This window comes from Alosa alosa, chromosome 13 (assembly GCF_017589495.1).
Source record: "Alosa alosa isolate M-15738 ecotype Scorff River chromosome 13, AALO_Geno_1.1, whole genome shotgun sequence".
NCBI lineage: Eukaryota > Metazoa > Chordata > Actinopteri > Clupeiformes > Clupeidae > Alosa > Alosa alosa.
Window position 1 is genome coordinate 20,456,883 of NC_063201.1, and position 22,240 is coordinate 20,479,122.

The following is a 22,240-nucleotide window of genomic DNA, read 5'->3' on the forward strand; positions in this document are numbered from 1 at the left end:
GATGAGTGTTAAGATCAATGCTTTGTCAAGATTAGATTTTTAAGGCTGGTTCTTAAAGATAAACCTACATTATGCGCTTTGCCAGCAATGGCTGTTTCTTTGGCATAGAGGTCATACCAATGTGGAGTGCTAGTTTAATCCTGCATCAGTGCCGTCATTACTCTTGAGTCTTGTAAAGGTACTTGTCAGCCAGTAATTAAAAAGGGATAAGGTGTGCTTTACGCACTTCCAGCTATTTTCTTTTGACAGAACTCATACAGAGACCGTGATTGCACAATGTGTGATGTGCTGTCAGCCTTATGCTTGGTCTGCTGTGAAGCACCTCCCTGTCTCTCAGTAGCAGTGTTACGGATCAGGGCTTTGTTCTGTTAATGGCCTGTCTCAGTCTAGAACATAGTCATGGAGCATAGTGAGAACCCCTCTGACCTAATGAACTTGTGTGTTTGTGTGTGTGTGGAAGAGTGGTGGTTCTATTTGTGTGTGTGTGTGTGTGTATGTGTATGACTTGTGTGTTTGTTGGGAGTGCCGGAACTTTGACTCTTTTCTTAATATTTTTTTATAGTATTATTGATTCATTTGGCTGACACTTTTATTCAAAAGCAACTTGCAGACATCAATTATTACTGGGCCAGTCTCATCGGAGCAACTTAGGGTTAAGTGCCTTGCTCAAGGGCACAGCAATGGCGGCCAGGAAACAAACATACAACTTGTCTGGCCACTGCATGCTAGGCCAGCTCCTTAGCCACTACCCTACACTGCTGTCCATGTACACTACACTACTATGTGTAGAGCTTTAGCATGGCTCAATGCTCTGGGTTTCTTTTGTGTGGCTCCAGTGTTGGAGAAGCATTGAGCATCTCTGCATGAGGATGCATACTGAATTTGGTGTCCACTTCACTTGAGCTTCAGGAAACAGCTGCTGAGAGTGTACTGAGCCCAGAGTGAGACTGTGAGATTTAGCTTTTGTGATTTGTGCTCATGTACTGAGCCTTTTCTGTGGTGAAAGTACTGTATTTACATGTATGTCGTGTGGGGAGTTGTAATGTTGGCACTATACGTGCACAAAGATTGTGCAAATTTCCATTTGACAACAGGCTTAACTGGGGTTAATTTGACAACAGGGGTTCATCTTTGCTTTCAAAATGGTATGCTTTGTTGAGTTGAGTGAGGCTGTTGAGTTTGGGCTTATCTTTGTGTTAGAAGTGCTGGAGGTTCTGTTGAGATGCCTCAGAGATTCAGTTAGTCTGTTGATGTTTATGCATCTGATGTGCTGCGCTGTGCCTTGCGTGGCAACTGTGAAGGCGACAGCGTCAGCGCTGGCACGAGCGGAGAGGAAGCCGGCAGGTAGCGGCCCTGTGGGTTGCGAGGCGTGCGGCCCACGTGCGGAGGTCAGCCTGTTCCCCTCACTTCCTCCTCGCGACATGAGCCCCGCGCCCGGAGAGGATGCTGGGAGGACCGAATTAGACCTCCGGCTCACCCTCCATCTGCCGCCACTGTGGACTGTTGCCATGGGAACCAGTGCCAGGCTGCCACAAGCGCCTGGCAAGAGGGAAGAGAGAGACAGTGCCGGAATGTTCCAGGGGGGTTGTTTCTGCTCCAGGTGCACTCTTTTAAGTCGATGTTTCTATCATGCGGCAGTTTGGCTTTCTCATTTAATTATCCTGGAAGACTCTCTGTTATGGTGAATTGTTTCCTTGGGCTGTGGTGGTTTTCTATCAACTGTGCATACTACCCCTGTCAATGCTGTCTTTTTCTAGTCACAGATACTTCCACTTTAATATGAACTGAGAACTTCACAATTTTTGTCATCAGAAATGATCAGTCTGACTAATGAAAACAGGTTTCTGTGAATCAACAGTAATTCCTAATAATAGCAGTAACTCCAGATCAGTAATCTAAGGGTAACACAGCATCACCAGAAATTTGAGTGGATGTGTAAAGTAGGCCACTTCACCTAGGGAAAAGGGCATGATTTGGGCCATGGCTATTTGTCCCCGCCACCCGGTGTCCATATGCCCTCGTTTTCAGCAGTGACACTGCTCTTGTTCCATAGTGACCTCCGCACAACATGTTCTCCCATCACATTACAAGGATCAGTTCACCTGGAAACCTCCCGAAACGTGACACGGACTCGGATTGAAAAGCAGGGTATTTATACCAGGGTGGGAGTAGCAAGCAGAGAGCAGAATATTGAGCTTGGCCCGCAGCAAGAGGTACACACTCCAAAACCTGACAAACTGAGCTGTGGCAGCCAAGCCTAGTGCTGGGGGGTTGTGAGTAAAATCTTATTTTTGTTGATTGCCTGTGCTTAAGGTGAAAGTAATTCTTTTGACATTACCATTACATTATATTTGCCATTGTATTCTTGTAGAGTGTAGATAATCCACTGTCATCATCATCGTAGTTGCATTGTAAACATAGCCTGTATGTCAGTGGCTGTGTACAGTGAGAGTTGTGTTTCTGGTTACTTTGTTGCCCTTCTGTTCTAGCTCCAGGACTCGGTCTGGGCGAGGGGTAAAAGAGCAGCCTAAGTAAAGCAGGTAGCACTGGGGCTTTGGAACCGGCAAAGTAAAGCTCTTGCTTTGATCTGTGCCCCTTGAGTTGGCACTTGCCAACTTCCCCAGTCTCACAGCCGTCACCTCATATGCCCCCAGTATGTTTGTGTGTTATGTGTGTGTGTGTGTGTGTGTGTGTGTGTGTGTGTGTGTGTGTGTGTGTGTGTGTGTGTGTGTGTGTGTGTGTGTGTGTGTGTGTGTGTGTGTGTGGTTTGTTGTCTCTTCATGCCCTTGCAGTTGATACCAAATTAGCCTTCAGTTTGCTCAAATACTTTCAGTTCTCACAAGAATGTTGCCTAATCATAGCAGGAATATACACGTTGAAAAGGCGTTTTTGTTTTTCTTTCGCTGTGCCACATTGTGACTCATGCCTCCGCCACATGTCCCCACATGTGCCAACCAAACCTTGTTAAAGCACTCGCTATGCATTCTACAGTTGCCATGTTTAGTTCCAAAGACAATACAGTAGCCCACTAAAAGTACTGTCTAGAAACGTTATAACTGTTCATGGCCTACCTGAAAGATTAGCATCAAAACATTGCACCTTTTATGTTACTAAGTAGGTGATGGTGTTGCTATTATAGTGGAATATGTGATTTACTTACCTCTATGTTGATTATTGTGGTTCATCTGAATGACAGTGATTATGCTTAACAAGGAGAGGAAGGGAGGGAGCTAAGAAAGGGATAGAGAGAGAATGAAAGAGAGGAAACCAAATAAGGGAAAGAAAGAGAGCTTCCCCTAGTTTTCCCAGATGCCCAGAACATCATTTGTTTTTCCTGCTGACTTTGCACCCCCTCGGTCTTTCCACCACACACACACACACACACACACACACACACACACACACACACACACACACACACACACACACTCACACACACAGACACACAGGTGCAGCCTAAACATATCCTTTTGCCTTCTCAGTCTTACAGTATGAGTGTACCACTTCAATCTGCTGTTGATTACAGAAGGATTTATAGTCCTGTACTTTAAACCAGATGCACATGACTCATTTCAACACAATACATCATGATATACAACAGCGAAACACACCCGGTGATATAGATTGATGGTCTGCGGAGGGTTTGATGTATCGTTGTCTGTTGCGTATTTATAGTTTTTCCTGAACATAAAGGCAAATGTTTTTTTTCAAAGGTCTGTGTAATGGTTATGCAACGCGTGCATACTGTCGCAGGTCTGTTGTGAGAGGGTGTGTCTGAGGGTGTGTGATGTACTCTCGGTCTCGATTGCTGCTGTTGTCGTTTGTCCTGTGGAGCACTACAGAAGGACAGGTTGCATGCATCACTGGCATTGAATAGCAGCGGCGGCAGCACCACTGGAAACTTTTAATGTGAGTCAGTGCAGGTGTGTTTTCTGCTGACATTGTTTACGTGAGTGTGAGTGTGTGTGTGTGAGAGAGAGAGGGAGAGAATGGATGTGTTTTAGTATGTACAGTGTGTCCGTGTGTCTGTCTTTTTACCTGTATGTTCATTTGTCTGTTGGCATGTCTGTTGATGAATGTGTATGTGTGGGTGTGGGTGTGTGTGTGTGTGTGTGTGTGTGTGTGTGTGTGTTAGAGGACACCCTGAGTAGACCCAGCTGTACTGAAAAGCCCTGTCAGTGTGGTGCGGGCTTCCCTCCTCCGCTCTGCAAGTGTAGCCTCCATGAATAATTCACTAAGTGCTCTCCCCCATCTTAAAGCCGTTTAATCGGTGTGTTTAAGGGCGGCGTCAGGCCCGTGACAGAGATCATTAAGCCCTCTTGCACTGATCGCTAATATATGTACAGGCGTCTGCTTCCAGGACGGAAGCCAAGGCCTTTTTAACCTCATCTTTTCCATGTAGAGCCAGGAGACTGTCCCTCTTCTCTTTTCCTCACTGCTTTCTCTACTCTTTCTTTCCCTCTTTTCCTCCCTTATCCCAGTGGCGTTTTCCTCTTCTTTAGTCTACTTTGTTATGGCAGTGGAAAAAGTGATTTTCTCTCCTCTGCCTTCATATGGTTTCTCTCACTTTTTCCTAAGTGAATTTTCCATAGTGTGTCTCCTCTATTCTTTCTCTTGTCAGTCTCTCTCCTCTTTTTTCCTCAAAAAGTCTCCCCCAAATTCTGTCCTCTATTCTTTCTCTACTCTTCTTTTCTCCTCTCCTCTCCTCCCTTCTTTCCTCTTCTCACATCTGCTTCTCTTCTTTCCTCTTCTCTCCTCTCTCTCTCCTCTCCTCTATTCTCTTCTCTCCTCTATTCTTTCCTCCTTTCCTCTCTCTCATCTCTCTATTCTCTCCTCTATTCTCTTCCTCTCCTCCTGGTCTCTGCTCTCCTCTCCTCTATTCTCTCCTCTCCTCTTCTCTGTTCTCTTCTCATCTCCTCTCCTCTGTCTCTCCTCTCCTCTCCTCTCCTCTCCTCTGTTCTCTCCTCCTCTCCTCTGATTTTAAAAGCCTTCATATGGTTTCATCTCCTTTTTCTAATCTCTCCTCTCCTGTTTCCTCAGAGCTATTCTCTTTGTCTCCTCTCCTCCTCCTCTATTCTCTGCTGAGAGCTCTCCTCATTCCACTCCTCTCCTCACTCCCTCTCCGGCCACCCCAAATTCTCTTTTCCTCACTGCTTTCTCTACTCTCTTCCTTTTCTCCTCTGCTCTCCTCCCTCCTCCTCTATTCTTATCTGCTTTCCTCTTCTTTCCTCTACTTTATCCTCTGCTCTCCTCTTCTCTATTCTCTCCTCTATTCTCTTCTCTCCTCTGCTCTACTCTTCTTTCCTCTCCTTTCTCCTCTTTTCTAATCTCCTCTCCTCTCTCCTCTATTCTCTTCTCTCCTCTGCTTTCCTCTCCTCTTTTTTCCTCTCATCTATTGTCTTCTTCTCTATTCTCTCTTCTCTTCTCTCTCATCTATTCTGTCCTCTATTCTATTCTCTCCTCTTCTTTCCTCTCCTCTCATCTATTCTCTCTATTCTTTCCTCTTCTCTTCTCACATCTATTCTCTTCTCTCCTCTTTCCCCTCCTATTCTCCCTCCTCCTCTATTCCTCCCTCCCCCATTCTCTCCCTCCCTCATCTCCTCCTCTCCTCTATTCTCCCTCTATTCCTCTCCTCCTCTCCTCTCCCTCTCCTCTATTCTCTCCCTCTCCCTCTCCTCTTATTCTCTCCTCTCATCTCCCTCTCCCCTTATTCCTCTCTCCCTCCTCCCTCCCTCTCCTCCTCCCCTCTATTCTCTCCCTCTCCTCTCCCTCTATTCTCTCCCTCTCCCTCTCCCTCTCCTCCCTCTTCCTATTCTCCCCCTCCTCCTCCTCTCCCCCCATTCCCCACTCTCCTCTCCCTCTCATCTCCCCTCTCCCTATTCCCTCTCCTCCCCATCTCCCTCTATTCTCTCCTCTCATCTCCTCTCCTCTCCTCTATTCTCTCCTCTCCTCTCCTCTATTCTCTCCTCTCATCTCCTCTCCTCTCCTCTCCTCTATTCTCTCCTCTCCTCTCCTCTATTCTCTCTCCTCTCCTCTATTCTCTCCTCTCATCTCCTCTCCTCTTCTCTCCTCTCCTCTCCTTTCCTCTCCTCTCCTCTCCTCTCCTCTCCTCTCCTCTCCTCTATTCTCTCCTCTATTCTCCTGTCCTCTATTCTCTCCTCTATTCTCTCATCTCCTCTCCTCTATTCTCTACTCTCCTCTCCTCTATTCTCTCCTCTCTCCTATTCTCTCCTCTCATCTCCTCTCCTCTATTCTCTCCTCTCCTCTCCTCTCCTCTCCTCTCTCTCCTCTCCTCCTCTCCTCTCCTCTATTCTCTCCTCTCATCTCCTCTCCTCTATTCTCTCCTCTCATCTCCCTCTCCTCTATTCTCTCCTCTATTCTCTCCTCTCCTCTCCTCTCCTCTATTCTCTACTCTCCTCTCCTCTATTCTCTCCTCTCCTCTCCTCTCCTCTCCTCTATTCTCTCCTCTATTCTCTCCTCTCCTCTGTGCGTCCTGGGTCTGCTGTAAAAGTCTAACACTCTGATATATGACGCTGGTGCTCTTTTGCCATTGGCTGGGTCTAAATCCCCCTGACTGGTGCTGCAGGGAGCCAGGTGGAGACTAATGACCAGACTCCAATTCCCACAATCCCAGAGAACATTCCAAACCAAAAAAAGAGCTGGAAGAGGTAGAAATGCAGTGTGACGAACGATGCAGGTCTCTGATACGCCTCATCATCAGCATTTTACTTTTGTCTTTTTTTTTGTCACCTAGATATTGAATACTATAATTATAGGTCTGGGTAATGTAATTTGGGAATGATTCTGATTTATCACATTTAATGCATGACCAATTGGTCATTCGGAGTGGTTTTGGCGGATAGTTTAGCCAGATAGAATTGGCCTTCATAATAACACCTCGTGTTTTTCTTAGTGTGAAGTTGGATGCTAGTTCTGGTTTGCTTAGCCTGATTTATGTTTGTCATTTTCAAATTTGTTTGATAATTTGTCTGTTGGAGAATTGAGCTTCTCCTATCTTGTGTACATCATTTGGTTTTGGTACTGTTGTCCTGTTACCTATTTCCACCCACTCACTCTATCCATCAAAGTGCTATGAGGGACATTACATGTGGTGGTGAATTGAAAGCCATCATTTTTTTATCCTCCAGAGACCTTAACTTCACGGGGTAATCAGCACCATTACATTGACATTTAATCATTTAGACTCAAGACAAATTAACGTTAGACAGAGAATTCTCGTTGCGAAATAAAAAGATCCATTAGTAGCTCCATTCGGTTTACACCACTGTTATCCTGGGTAGTTAAATACCCTTTTGGAATGGGAGCTGGCATTTCTTTAGGAAGTCGCGGTCTTGGTTTGTATATAAATAAATATTACAGTAAGTGGCTCATACACATAAAGGGGGTGAAAATAGGGGACAGGCAAAAATAGGTTACTGTTTCATATGTTATTTGCGGTTACTGCATCCTCCTGAACATCTTGATGGTGTAATCAGATGAGATCTTGGGTTAGCAGGACATTGTTAAATCTCTGCTCCCATTGCAACCTGTACCAGATGTTGCTAGACACAAGTGAATGAGTACATGGTGTCCATCCATCCATCCATCCATCCATATTATGCCATATTACTCTCTCCCTCTTTGTCTGTCTGCCTGTCTGTTGATCTTTTGATTGATGGGTGGTTGGATAATTTTCTCTGCTCTGCACTGTAGTGTACACAAATGCACCCACTCTCTAATTCCATCTGCATGAGTGTGAGCACTGAATAATGAGGAGTTTGAGTTTTTGTTTTAGTGTTTGTTATAAACATATGGCCGATGAAAAAGACACCTCATTAAAAATAAACCTGTCTCCAGCAGCCGTGCACATCCACGCTCAGCTCCGCCACAGACAGTTCTCAGCCCGGTCTGTCTGTTTATGTACTCTCCCAGAGCACTGAATAATTTACCACACTCAGAGGGAGATTGGAGCTCTCTCTCGCTCTCTCTCTCTTTCTCTCTCTCTCTTGTGCTCTTTCTCCCTCTCTCTTTCTCTCTGTCTCTCTCTTCTCTCTCTCTCTCTCTCTCTCTCTCTCTCTCTCTGTTTCACACAGTCTGTTTCGCTGTGTTACCTTGAGAAAGAGTAGGGAACAGCAGAGTGAGGAATCTGTTATTAAAAAAAAAATAGAAAAAAAAAACCTACTCCACTGGGAGTGTTGGTGTGAATGGGGCTCTTTAACTTGCTGCAGGTTTGTGAAAGAGGGGAGGCAAATGGTGGGAAAGAGAAGGGTGTTAAAATCTCCTTTATTCAACCCTTGTCACATAGAGTCCATAACACCCCCCTCTCCCTTACTAGATAACGTCAGCGTTAGGTACTTTCATGAAATCATTGGATATTACAACGCCCAGTGCTTTTCAAAGACAATGGAGATATTACGCTTAAAGCTCTAAAGCAGATTTCGTGCCTGAGAATGGCAGCATCAATGACCGTAGGATAGATGAAAACATCCACAGCACAGGAGCAGGCCCACATACTCTTGGTATCTGAATCTGCGTGAATTGGTTCCACAATCCCTCCATATGTGCAAATTTAGTGACGTACCCACTGAAATCACATTTCATTGTTTAAAAAGCAAACAGTACTGTACGGTGTTTTCTGTGGTAGTGGTTGGTTGAGAAACCCCAGGCAGTAGTTCCTCATATGATAACATGCCTGTGGTCAGGAGAAGGGCATCACCAAGTTCCAAGTCATTCCACCCCCTAGTGGCTAAACCTGCCACAAACCCGGTTACTGGAAGTCTGCAATTTGTATTGTTCATAGGCAACTGGCAGCAAGTCTGCAATGGAAGGAGTTGACATATTATTATCTCCAGTCTAACATTGAATTACAGTCAAAAACTGTATTTGTCCTGCTGTGATGTAATGAAACATGAGTAGCGTTTCAAATGTGTCATGTTTGTCTCTGGACACTGCTGGCCCTGGACTGTGTTGACTGCCTTGTGAGGGGTAAAGAGGCAGAGAGTGTGCACAGACCGGCTGGTAACTATAAGCAGGCTTGGTTTTCAGGAGGGAGAACGGAGGTTACAGTACTCTCTCCCACCTGATTTCAGTTAGGCTGATTTCATTTGGGCTGATTTCAGTTGGGCTGTCATGACCTGATTTCAGTTGGGAGAGAACTGATTTCACACACCCGCACACACACACACACTCACACACACACACACACACACACACACACACACACACACACACACACACACACACACACACACACACACACTGCTTGGCTCTTCCATAATAAAAATGTACTGTATAACGCATGTGTTGGTATGTAATGTAATGTATTCTGATGTGTATTTCACGGTTTGAATCACACTGTATTTCAGAGTGTGTTTTAGTTTAAGTTAGTAAACTTGTTTTGAGACATATTTTTAAAGCTTTATTTGAGAATAATAAATCTGAAACATAGTTAAATATGTTGAACCACATTTTACAGCTATTTAATCAAACCTATTATCTTCAGGTATCTTTATGCATGATACAGTATATGCATTATATTTGAAGTCTGTCATAGCTTTAGTTTCTGTTTGAGACCAATCCAGGGATGACTAATGGTGCCACTTATGGACAAATTCAGTAATCACCTCAAATGTGTTCAAACAGGACTTCAGTCTGGAAATTGTTAATTACCTGATTAGTCAAGGATCTGTGCTGCCATAAAACAGACATGTCATACTGCCAAGATTACAGTGCTAATGGTAACTGGAACCATGACCTTTTTCTAAGCTTTGGGGACAGTTAGGTTTTGGTGATGGGCCATGATGCTTCTTTCCAATCTCTCCGAGGCTCGGCAGAGAATAGTTGCTGTGTCGACACTTTTAAGTGTTTCAGTGTGGACACTTCACCTCTTCACTCCCTCAAGGGTGCTATTCTCACTCTTCAGAGGCTGATGGAACACTTTATTGCCCTGTGTGGAAAATATGCGTCATGCTCACTCAGTTGAGCAGTTAATGAGCTCTTTGCTTTTGTGGTCTCACTAAAAAGGAATATGTTTTTAAAGAAAATAGCAGTCTCCTCTGACTAAATGATGAAAATGTTTAGGCACATGTTTAAATTATCTTATGTAGCACTCAATTCTGCAGGTTGAGTAGTGCAAACATTACAATTTCAGGTAGTTCTTTATATGAAATTGTATTGTTTTGACAGAGCTCTGTGCTTTCTGCATACCTTCTAGATGACATAATTTCTTAATGTTTTTCTTTCTCTTTGTTTCACAGAGCCTGCAGAGTATTGATCTTTGAAGAACTGAGTGTGAGAGAAAAAGAATACAGAGGTGTTGGAGGATCACATCGGCTCATCAATCCGTTTGCCAAGGCATAACTGTATGCTTTTAGTCAGACTCAAGAAAGACCTGTGTCCAGACTTAAGATGTATTCATCACTGAAGCAGGCTGAATGGACAGGAAGTGACTCAGTACTTCACCTGCATGACTACAGTGACACTCGGGGTACTTTTAATGATGTCCTTGTCATTCAACTTAAATGACTTTTGGATCACAACGGAATTACACTCAATCAATGAAGGGCTGGACTGCCTTGTAACATATCACTGAAAACAAAAGGAGGCACAACTTAAAGCCTTTAGACTCTCTGCCAATGTCTCTGTGGTCAGGTGGATCCCACTGGTCTTGTCACTGAGTCAATGTGGCAAGACAACCTGGCTCTCGGAGTAGCATTAGTGTAGTTTACGTGAGGCCTCCTCCCCACTCTATGGAGGCTGAGCATAGCCGCCTGACCGAAGGGGAGCAGTCGGGAGGGCAGCCATCACAGCAGCAACAGCAGCATCCTCATCTCTCCGAGCCACAGGTTTTAGCCAGTTTGCCTCACTCACCCCACCTCAAGTCACAGCAGAGGGCTGCATCCAGATCAGTACATGGATACTTTGTTCGTCGCCAGCACCGTCAACCAAAACGGAGTGACATGCTCCAAGGACTGCACCAGCAGCAACAGCAACAGCAGCAGCGCAACCAGGTGTCCGAGGCAGGGACAGCATCTTGGCAGCTTCAAAATGTTCCCGGTCCCTCAAGTAGCAGCTTCAGAGCCCCTTCCTCTGTCACCTCATCATCCACAGTATCATCATCGTCCAACCCGGTGCAACCCTCTCAGGGGGCCTCATCTCAGCAGGGGCAAGAGGGGCAGGAAGGGGGTGCCCCCTCCAGGCGGGAGCGAAAGCCTCAGAAGCCAGGGAAGTACGTTTGCACTTACTGTGGCCGTCCATGTGCCAAGCCCAGCGTTCTACAGAAACACATCCGCTCCCACACAGGGGAGCGACCTTACCCTTGTGTCCCCTGTGGCTTCTCGTTCAAAACCAAAAGCAACCTGTACAAGCACCGCAAGTCCCACGCCCACCGGATTAAAGTGGGCTCGGTGTCCAGTCGCGATGATCACGGCGTGAGTGGTCCAGAAGGAGGAGCTGGGGGAGACGAGCAGGGGGACCCTACGGAAGGAGAGAGCACTGACTCAGAGGACGAAACCGGTCGTCACCATCCATCCACCTCCCAGGACAGGCCAACTCTTAAGAAAAGTAGCCACGTTGAACTGTCGTTCTCGGAGGACAGCCTCAGGCCCGAGGCCGTTAAGCAGAGACTGGCAATGCGGCTGAGTGAGAGGAACCGCCTGCCCAAAGCTTTGCCCGATGAACACACGTCCTCACTTGGTCCAGGAAGCAAAGGCAGCACAGAGTCTGGATACTACTCCTCTCTCTCAGGAAGCTCCGACCTCTCTCAGGTCAGCTCTCCCAATGCCAATGCCAAAAGCTACGCAGAAATTATTCTGGGTAAATACGGGAGACTTGGCCAGCAGCCACGGAGCCCACAGCAGCAGCCCCCACAGACATCCTCTGTCTCCTCCTCTCTGCCATCGGGACCTGAAGAGAAAACAATCCCCTTCACCGTGCCAAAGGTCATAGAGCACATCACCAAACTCATCACCATCAATGAGGCAGTAGTCGACACAAGTGAAATTGATAGTGTCAAACCGAGACGTTCCTCCGTATCCAGGAGGGATAGCATTGAGTTCCCCAAGTTCTCATCCCCCAAGGAGATCAGTGATGCTGGCACCATCAGTGGACATTCATCGCATGGTGTTTACTCTAGCGAAATGCTCTCTCCCATGTCATCAGATTCGGAATTCCTCTCCAGTCAGGGCTTAAGCTCAGTCTTCCTGAGAAGTCACTCCATGCCCTCACCAGCTGGCCAGGAAGACCCTGCAAGCACTTCGTCCTGTGGCTTCCGTCTCTGCCAGTCGTTCGATGAACAACAGGGTCGGGAAATGCGGGTTGCCCACCACCACCGAATGTTACGACGTCAGCCAGCCATTGAGGTCCCCCTTGGGGGAGAGCTTATTCCCACAGAGTCTGGAGTCTCCACATCCGTCGCTAAGGATGCAGTAATGGGACTGCGGCAGTTCAAGGGCCTTATCATCTACGATTGCGAGGCCTGCGGTACTTCCTGGAAGGAGCAGGAAAGTTACGAGGCTCACAGAGATCTGTGCGTGGGGCGACTTTCACAGGAACTGCCAAAAGGGAAGGAGGCCATTGCTTTCCGTGAAGATAGGCCGCAGATGATGCAAAACAAGTTCAGGGCCCTGGCGATGGCTATGCGGAAAAGGAGAAAAGAGGAAAGTCTGGAGGAGGACCCCCCAAGTCCAGGACCAGCAGCAGTTACTTTCAGCCACGAAGCCATGAAATCTTTACCTGGGGTAGAGAAACATACAGACTTCCCTATAGGTGTCATCTGTGAAGCTGAACAAGAACGGAAAACCACCTGGAAAGAAATCTCTGTGATCCAACATACAAGCTCTTTCGAAAAGCAAGAGAGCATGTCCATGGAGAGCCAGGAGACAGAGTTTGAAGAACAACTTCAGCAAACAGAGCAACAGCCAAAATCGTCTCCCATTGCATCCCGGCTGGTCCGTCAGTCCAACATTCAAGTGCCAGAAATCCTGGTCACCGAGGAGCCAGACACAGACATGGTGTTATCCTCTCCACCAGTTGTTCCATCATCCTCCAAGGAGCCAGAGAAGGTAGAGGAGTTCCAGTGGCCTCAACGTAGCCAGAGTCTGGCTCAGCTCCCCGCCGAGAAGCTACCACCAAAGAAGAAACGCCTGCGCTTAGCTGAAGCCTCCCAGTCCTCGGGGGAGTCCAGCTTCGAGTCGGTCTCCCTATCCCGCAGCCCAAGTCAGGAGAGCAGCGTCTCTCACACCTCTAGTCGTTCTGCCTCTTTTGAGGATTCAAGCAAGCCTGAATCAGAAATGCAGATGGCGAAGGGCTCACATGGTTCTCATATGTTGACTGTACCTTCAGGGCATCATCAGCACCATTACTCTCATAGGGAGATGCGGCGATCAGCCTCAGAACAGACCCCTGCCAGTCCACCGCACCCGTCTCAAATAGTGGAGTCCAGGAGCAAGTCTTTTGACTACGGCTCCTTGTCACCTCAACAGAGTTCAGCCTCCTGGAAAGAGAGGCGGAAATGCCTCCTGGTGAAGCACGCTACTCTCGGGGAGCCCGATCAGGAGGATATCTCTACAGGGCAGCTTGTCAAACTGAGCAGTCCCAAAGTTTACCGATCCTACCCCAGCCCACCAACTTTTGCACCTGAGGACTATAGTATGACTAACATTAGCACTTCATCTAGGCTGAGCTCAGAGTCCATAGGGAAGACCCTGCAGCTGTTTCAGCCACCACTTCTGCCCATTCCACAGACTCCTTTACCCTTTCATCCAGTTGGGCCTGAGGCCTTTACTCCCAGGCATTTGGCAAGGTTCTTGCCTGTGACCACAGCGATATCTGACGTCTTGTCTACCCAGTTTCTTCACAGGGCTTTCCTTCAGGCACCTTCCCCTCAGTTCCACCCAACACAGCTGAACATCACAGAACGCCTTGGATTCCCCCTCCAGCCTCTGCAGTCTCTACTACCTCTGCATGGCCAGAGTGACATCACCCAGGCAGTTTACTTCCCCATGCCAGGTGGTCTGACCATTCAGGTGCCAGCAGAGCTCCCTTATAGAAACCCACAGCCATCTTCTAGTGTCCTGAGCTCTGGAACAGCCAACCAGCAACTCATGCCTTCCCACCCTCATCCTCGACCCATCATAGCCCCTTGTCTGGAACAGTTCACGCCTGTGGTGTCGTTAGTGGTTCCCGTCCGCCTTCAGACGCACATTCCTACCTATGCCAGTGCCATGTACACCACCCTCTCCCAGATTTTGGTCACAACCCGGTCTCAAGAGCCAATCTGCTGCACAGCCATGGTCATCATGGGACAGCTGGAGGAGAGTAAGCTGCAGAGATCTTACCTGAAGATCCCCAGCCCACATTTTAAGACCTGCCTACCCATGTCTCTTGAGTATAGTGTGGGAGCAGGGTCAGATGAGGGTCCATTGGGAGCTGGCGGAAGCAAGCGTATGCTCTCCCCAGCGGGAAGTCTTGAGCTTAGCTCTGAAGCCCAGCGGCAGCAAAAAAGGGTGAAGGAGGAAGAGGAGTATGATGAGGAAGATGAGGAGGAGGAAGAAGAAGAAGATAAGGGCAGGAGTAAAGATGCAACTGAGCCAGAGAAGAAGGTAGATCCTGTCCGACACCTCAAAATGGAGCAGGCGAAAGAGAAATCAAGAGTAGTGGGAGAAATGTCACAAGAGGGCGGGGGAAAAGTTGAAATGAAAGAACGAGAGAAGGCAGCTGGAGCAACCAGGCAGGAGTCATCCCGGGTAAACATGGATACCCTCAAGAAAGAGGAAAGGGAAGATGAGGGTCATGGAAAGACACATTGGATTGAAGGTGTAGCGAGGTCCAAACAGCCCACCTATCCTAGCCTCCACACCACCACCTCAGTAAGCTGGTGCTACTTGAACTACATTAAGCCCAACCCGACCACACAGCAGGATCCACAGACATCTGTGTACTCCTCCTGGTCTATTAGCTTGCATAACCCCAATCTGCCAGGCCTGTCCACCAAGATGGTGATGTCTCTACTTCACTCCAAGCAGAAGCACAGTCTTGAGACCTACACCATGGCAATGGCACCGCCACCATCTGTCGGCAAGCTTGTAACTTCCAGCAACAGAAATCCCAGAGTGTCAGAGGTAAACAACGAGCGTATCAAAACTTTAAATTGGATATGGTGTGTGTGGTGTGCGATAACGCCACATTAGCAAACTCAATAACAGGGCTTGTTGGTTTGTGTGTTGTGTACTGTAGAACCTTTTGTACAAGTATGTTCCTGTGCTTTAGTATATTTGTTCATCATAGCATTTCTTGCTTGTTAGTTAATTTATTTTGTCTGTTTCGAGTGTAGGTACATTCAGCTCCACCCAGCACGCCTGTCAAAGTGAAGGAAGAGCCATCTCAAGAGAATAAGGAAACAAAGGCCAAAAGTGAGGAAGAGTCACCTTCTGCCTCGAAACAGAGTGAACCTCCCCGCATTCGCATCTTTGAGGGCGGGTAAGACTGTGATAAAATACTAATACTATTAATACTACTACTACTACTCCTACTACTACTACTACTACTACTACTACTACTACTGTTACAGCTACCTCAAGTTTGCTTGAATTAATTCAAGTGGGCTTACGCTAAACCATGGATTCGGTATTCTGCCAGTTGTTGCATTTCTCCCATTTCTGCATTTCTATTGGGTATTGTAGCACATGGCTCAAAGCCATGATGTTAGTTTGATCTGTGTGTGTGTGTGTGTGTGCGTGTGTGCGTGTGTGCGTGTGTGCGCGTGTGCGCGTGTGCGCGTGTGTGTGTGTGTGTGTGTGTGTGTGTGTGTGTGTGCATGTGTTCAGTTGTTTCTATGTAATTTAGGAGGGTGTTGATGGAATTTAAAAAAAAAAAAGAAAACAAAATTCATAATGCTCATTAGTGTGTGTACTTCACAAAGGGACAGCTACAGTGGAAGTTTTCTTTCAGTGTGTGTCCTGGAAAATAGCCTGCTATCCGACTCAACCTATCTCAGAGAGACGCACAGTTCCTGCCTGTTTTTTTGGTTATGAACACAGCTAATTGCCATGGTTTATAATTGCTGCCGTTGGGCCGTGGGCAGCTTTTGAATAAAATCCTCCTCTCCTCCATATTTCCTCTGATCAGGACTTAGAGAAAACCAAGCCACGTTGCCAACTGAAAAGACTACTGTCCTGCCAAAAGAGACATTTTTAAAACACTGATGCCTTCTGTTACCCAATACCTGCATTTTTTACAGAGAGCTAAAGGGTCTTTGTGTGTAAATTATATGAAAAAGAAAACCCTAAAAGATTGTGTATGTTGTGTGATGATGTACTGTATGTACTATGCTCTGGTGCTGCACTGGTCGTTGGGACATTTGTACATAATGTCTATCACGTGCAGCCAAAGATACAGGACTGTGAGTGTGTTCTGCAGAGCCACTCCAGCCAGCCCGATTTGTTTCCAGCTCTCTGTTTCTCTTTGTCTTGCCTCCATTTTCATTTTTGTGAGCATATCTCAAAAAGCCCAGCCAGTGAATGCAGCCCCATTATCACTCCATACCTCTCTTAATCACTCGCTCTTTTTCTATATTGCCTATAGTCTGTTTTTCTCCATTATGTTTATTTATTTGTTTATTTTTTCCTCCTGCCTTTCTCTCCTCCCCATCTCTCTTTCTGAGCCTCCCATCCTTCTCCATCATGGTTGTTTGCCAGTTTTTGATCTAGAGCTGCATAATCTTCTCCTTCCCTTCTTTCCAAGCTGACTCCCGGCCACGGCTTCTGCAGCAGCGGACAATAATAGAAAGACACGCTGCCTCCAGCATGTTTTTGCTGAATGAAGCAAGATGTTTATTTTGTATCTCCCCAGTTTCCCCAACACAATGAAGAAGGCATCCAATGTACCCCTCACAGAGTCTCTTAAATAGACAAGCACAGACAGACATGCATTCATAGACACAAACTCATGGTCACACAGACATGCAGTATATAGATGTCTTCACTGCTGAACACACCCTCTTACTCTATAGCTCATTCATGCTCAGTGCTGGCTTTATTTTTAGTGTCTGATTGTTGTACGGTATGTGTGTAGTCTCTCTCTCTAAATATCAATAGCTTTGCTTGTGTTGCATTTATGGTTTGTGTGTTTGTGTCCTGATTCCGTTAAAGGAAGAAAGTGAGAAATCTCCGACACATTTTTTGTTAGTGTTTAGTTAGTTAGGAAAAAAAGAGGCAAGAAAATGCAAATTCACACCTTCCCTTTCCTAAAAAGGCATGGTCATGATTATATGGCATGAAGCTAATGTAACCAAAATCCCTTTTTCTTTTGCTGATAGACATCTGTCTATTTCTCTCTCCCTCTCTAAATTCAATTCAAAAATGCTTTATTGGCATGACAAATAAGACATTCGTGTTGCCAAAGCAGTCATACAAAGTATGGAGGGGACATGGAATAAGACACAGAAATAAAACTAGGTGTCTATGTGTGACATAGGTGTACACTCTATCACAGTATAAAAATAACAATCTCTCTTTCCTGCTCTCTCACTCTGCAAGTCTTCAGGTTTTAGAATTACACCAAAATATCAATGCAGGCCTGAAAAAGAGATCAACTCTGTGATAAAAAATACTGCTGAGGTCATTTGAGGGCTCTTGAAAAGGAGCAGCCATGGCAACTCGTCAGAATGTTGGCAAAAAGAAACCAATTAAATAGAAACACATGGTAAATATCCAAAAAAACAAGCCATAAACACGATGTTTATGAGAGACAAATGTGGACTGCGGAGTGTTTTTGAGCAAGAGCTATTTCGGGTCCTTGGCTGGAGTCTGGTCTTTCCCTCCCATTTTGCCATTGTTATTGTTGGCATGACCGTCCTGACTGAGGACGGAGGATGGCCTCTCTGGTGCGTACGGAGCGGTTGACATCGGGGACGGGTGGACAGGCCTGGTTTTTATACACCCATCCATTCATTCATCCATCCATCTCTGTCTCTCTCTCACCTTCAGGTACAAGTCCAATGAGGAGTATGTGTACGTGCGAGGGAGGGGCAGGGGGAAGTACGTGTGTGGCGAGTGTGGCATTCGCTGCAAGAAGCCAAGCATGCTGAAGAAGCACATCCGCACTCACACCGACGTCCGGCCCTACGTCTGCAAGCACTGCAACTTCGCCTTCAAAACCAAAGGTGAGACCACTAGGTCCTGCAGGCCAGGAGTGTCTCAAAACTCAGTATGTCACAGTGTCACCTACAGTAGTCTATTATTTTAATGGTTTACCCATATGAAGTAATGGATTACATAATGGTAATACACAACAGACTTGAATATATAAAATGTAATGTGTCAGTTGATATACGCAATCCATGAATCTAAGAATTAATAGTTTAAAGTTACAGTGTGGGGAATTTAGTCAGATCTGCCAGCATAAATGGAAAAAATAATTATAATAGTTATTTCATTAATGTATAATTATCTAGAATTACAAAAAACTGTTTATTACAATGATCCATTTGCATCTACAGTGGGACTAGGTGCTCTTTTAGGTCTGCCATGTTGCATCACCAGAAGGCACAAACCCAAATACTGACTCTAGAGATTTGTATTGCTCTTGATGGGTATCATTAGCCTGGAAAATCCAGACCCTGATAATCTAGAAAGATTAAGGGTCTGGCAAAGAATAATGTAATGGCCCAATTCGAGGGGCGGCAACAAGCATGCATTTAAAAATCTCACTGCACGCGATTGGATAACACTAGACCATGTTTACTCTGAATGATTTCGAACTTCGACGCAATCGGATAACTCTACGACCAATGTGTACTGTCCTCCAACGTTGCAGCGCTGTCTTCATCAATTTAGCTGGTTCCCCAGAATGTTGGGGTAAAAGTAACGTGCGAATCATTGCTCTTTGCCAGAGTGTCTCGCAGAGACAATTCCATTGTGCTCTAGCGAGAACTCTGGATTTCCAGGGTAGGGTATTATAGGTCGTCCTACATGTCTTGGAAAAGTATTCAGCTTGTAATTCCAGAACCTAAATACTAAATGCCTCTAAATCCTGCACACTGCACCTTTAATGATATTTAAACTGCCCCTTTCAACACAAAGCCTCTAAAGCCTCAGGCATCATACTCACTGCTGTCCATTATATTATTAGTCAGTCTAATGTGAAGCTCTTTTCCTTCATGTTTCCAAGGGAACCTCACCAAGCATATGAAGTCCAAGGCTCACAGCAAAAAATGTCTGGAGATGGGCATATCTGGGTCCTCGCTGGACGATCCTGATGAAGCAGGTAAGCCGCTCTGACACCTGTAGCGCCCTGCAGCACCTGTCTGGCTAGAGCGACCGCTACGTCCCGATCGTGCAGTGCATTCACGGCAATGAGCAAAGTGTCTCACGTGTGAACTAAAGCTGTCGTGAGTCGTGTGGGGAGCATTGGGCTGCCCCACTGGAGCTCGCTCATGCTAATAAATGAGCAAATAGCTTTTGGCAAGTTAAATTAGCTTTAGTTAAGGGCAGTTCACACCAGGAAAGATAACTATGAAGATAACTGTAACTATGACAATAGGACTATCACACATCAAGGTGGTGATGATAAGTTGTCGAGATATTGTTGTCATAGAAACAAAGTAGAGTGGGAGATGCTTAATTTTGATGAAGTGCTGAGGTAAAGCGCATGTCCCAACACCACTACCACCACCAGCTCCCTGCTACTTTTCTCTTGTGTGTGTGTGTGTGTGTGTGTGTGTGTGTGTGTGTGTGTGTGTGTGTGTGTGTGTGTGTGTGTGTGTGTGTGTGTGTGTGAGTGGCTGCAAGTAAGGAGTTGGTAGTTGACTGATTTATTGCACCTTTCAAATTTGTGTTCTTATGTAATAATTATTCTGAATTGTGGACACAAATAAAGAAGTAAAGTGTGTGTGTGTTTGTGTGTGTATCCATGCGTGCACTCACTGTCACTCCTTACTGTACTGTCAGGCTAGAACTCCTCCATGGTCTCAGTGGCTTCCTCAGACAGTTGTTGGCCCTTATGGCACAGACACCTTAAGTCATCTCTGCCTCACTCAGTCATACACACATCGGCTGTCAGTGATCATACAGCTTTGTCATCCTCTCTGTATGCTGCTAAGGCCGACTATAAGAACCCCCAAACCCTCCTACAGTAGTATGTCAACATATGTAATCTCTCCCAATAGCTGTCAAACACAGAGAATGCGAATGGAGCTCAATGAATAGGCAATCAGCGACTCACCTGCACGTAATCCAGTCACCCTGGTTGTAGAGCTGCAGAAATGATTGCTGTTGTGATAGCTGGCAAGATTGATAGAGCTAGGTGAGCTGTGCACTGAAATATGTTCCACTTATTAGGTCTCAGGGTCACAGAGTCTTTCACCGGCACTTCCTGTTACACACAGACACACACACACACACACACACACACACACACACACACACACACACACACACACACACACACACACACACACACACACACACACACACACACACACACACATTGCTTTGTGAGGGACTATGAAAAAGGCCTTGAATATAGTGGGAACATGGGCCTGGTCTGCCTGCCTGCCAGTCTCACTGTGTGCTGTAAAAATAGAGATTGAGAAAAGATGCTGCCTCACTTTCCTCTCTGCCTCTCTCTCTCTCTCTTTCTCTCTCTCTGTCTCTATCTCTCTCTCTCTTACTGTCTTTCCCTCTCTGCCTCTCTCTATCCCTCTCACTTTCCTCTCTGCCTCTCTCTCTCTCTCTTTCTCTCTCTCTGTCTCTATCTCTCTCTCTCTTACTGTCTTTCCCTCTCTGCCTCTCTCTATCCCTCTCACTTTCTCTCTCTCTCTCTCTCTCTCTCTCATGGGTTAACATGACCCCTGGAGGCAAACATACGGAAAAAATTGGTCATCCTAGGCCCTACGGTTCTCAAGATATTCATAGAAAACTGTGTCTGCCCTACCCTCCTTTCGGGGGGTCCAGTCCAGTGGGGGGGGCTACAGATCAAAACGAAAAATGACGGTTCCATGCTATCCATGTGGGGTTACATGCCCACCAAGTTTCGTGTACCCCGGTCTTTCAGTGTCCTGGGAATCCTTGTTGGTGTATGGTCACTAAATGTACACATAAATTATTTTATTGTAAGGCCCCCCATGAACGAAAGTTCACAAAACTTGGCATGCATTCGGAAGGTGTCATAATGATCCTACACTTTCAATTTCGTGCAGTTTTGACCATGTCAGCCAGAGATATTGTGATGAAAACACCTAATTTTTTGTTTTTTAATTTTTAACTAGGTGGCGCTATACATGAAATAAGTGGTAATGGGATGGGTTGACATGCCCCCTTAAGACCTACATACAAAAAAAAGGTGGACCTCCTAGGCCCTCACGGTTCTCGAGATATTCACAGAAAACTGTCTCCGCCACCTACAGGCCAGTTGGTGTATAGTAACATAAATTAATTTATTGTGTGGCCCCCCATGAACGGAATTCCACGAAACTTGGCGTGCATTCAGAGGGTGTCATAATGATCCTACACTTCCAATTTCGTGCAGTTTTGACTATGTTAGGTCACAGATACCTGCGATTACAATGCCTCATTTTGTGTTTAACTAGGTGGCGCTATACATGAAATGAGTGGTTATGAAATGGGTTGACATGGCCCCTTGAGATCAACATACAAAAAAAATGGTCCTCCTAAACCATACGGTTCTCGAGATATTCACAGAAAACTGTGTCTGCCCTACCCTCCTTTTGGGGGGTCCAGTCCAGCAGGGGGGCCACAGATCAAAACGAAAAACTTTGTTTGGACATGCGAAAAAAAAAAAAAAAAAAAAAAAAAAATTTGGACATGGGAAAAAGAAAAAAAAAAAAAAAAAAACTCTTGCCAAGGTCATAATAAATAAAAAAAACATTCAATGACAAATATGTTACTTACCTAGACTAAGGAAATGAGGTAGTCTTGGAAGTTTTCTCTCTGTTTCTCTGGGTGTCTGCCTGCTTCCCTCTCTCTCTCTCTCTCTCTCTCTCTCTCTCTCATTTCCTCTCTCTCTCTCTCCCCTCTCCCTTTCTCTGTTTCTCTCTCTCTCATGCGCACACAGATTTTTGCAGTGCGGGGGAGTTGCAAGGCTTCATTCATGCGTCCTCCATTTAAAAGGCTGCAAATATAGCACCTGAATGGAGAGCTGCACGACTTCCATTGAAATGAAATGTTCCCTTTCTCCTACTCTAGCTTTTCTTTTTTTCTGTGTACTCCTGGCATCAGAAGCT

The 22,240-nt window shown here is 46.0% G+C and overlaps 1 protein-coding gene across 3 annotated transcripts in view; it reads left to right on the forward strand.

Annotated features, from left to right (window-relative positions):
* LOC125305474 (transcription factor HIVEP3) overlaps positions 1–22,240 on the forward strand; it is a 78,644-nt gene that overhangs the window by 53,330 nt on the left and 3,074 nt on the right. For all 3 annotated transcript variants that reach the window (XM_048260207.1, XM_048260208.1, XM_048260209.1), the window contains 4 exons: positions 10,257–15,119; positions 15,332–15,477; positions 17,985–18,160; positions 19,168–19,263. In XM_048260207.1, the coding sequence (XP_048116164.1) occupies positions 10,749–15,119; positions 15,332–15,477; positions 17,985–18,160; positions 19,168–19,263 (4,789 nt within the window). In that variant the 5' untranslated portion in view covers positions 10,257–10,748. The remainder of the gene's footprint in view (positions 1–10,256; positions 15,120–15,331; positions 15,478–17,984; positions 18,161–19,167; positions 19,264–22,240) is intronic.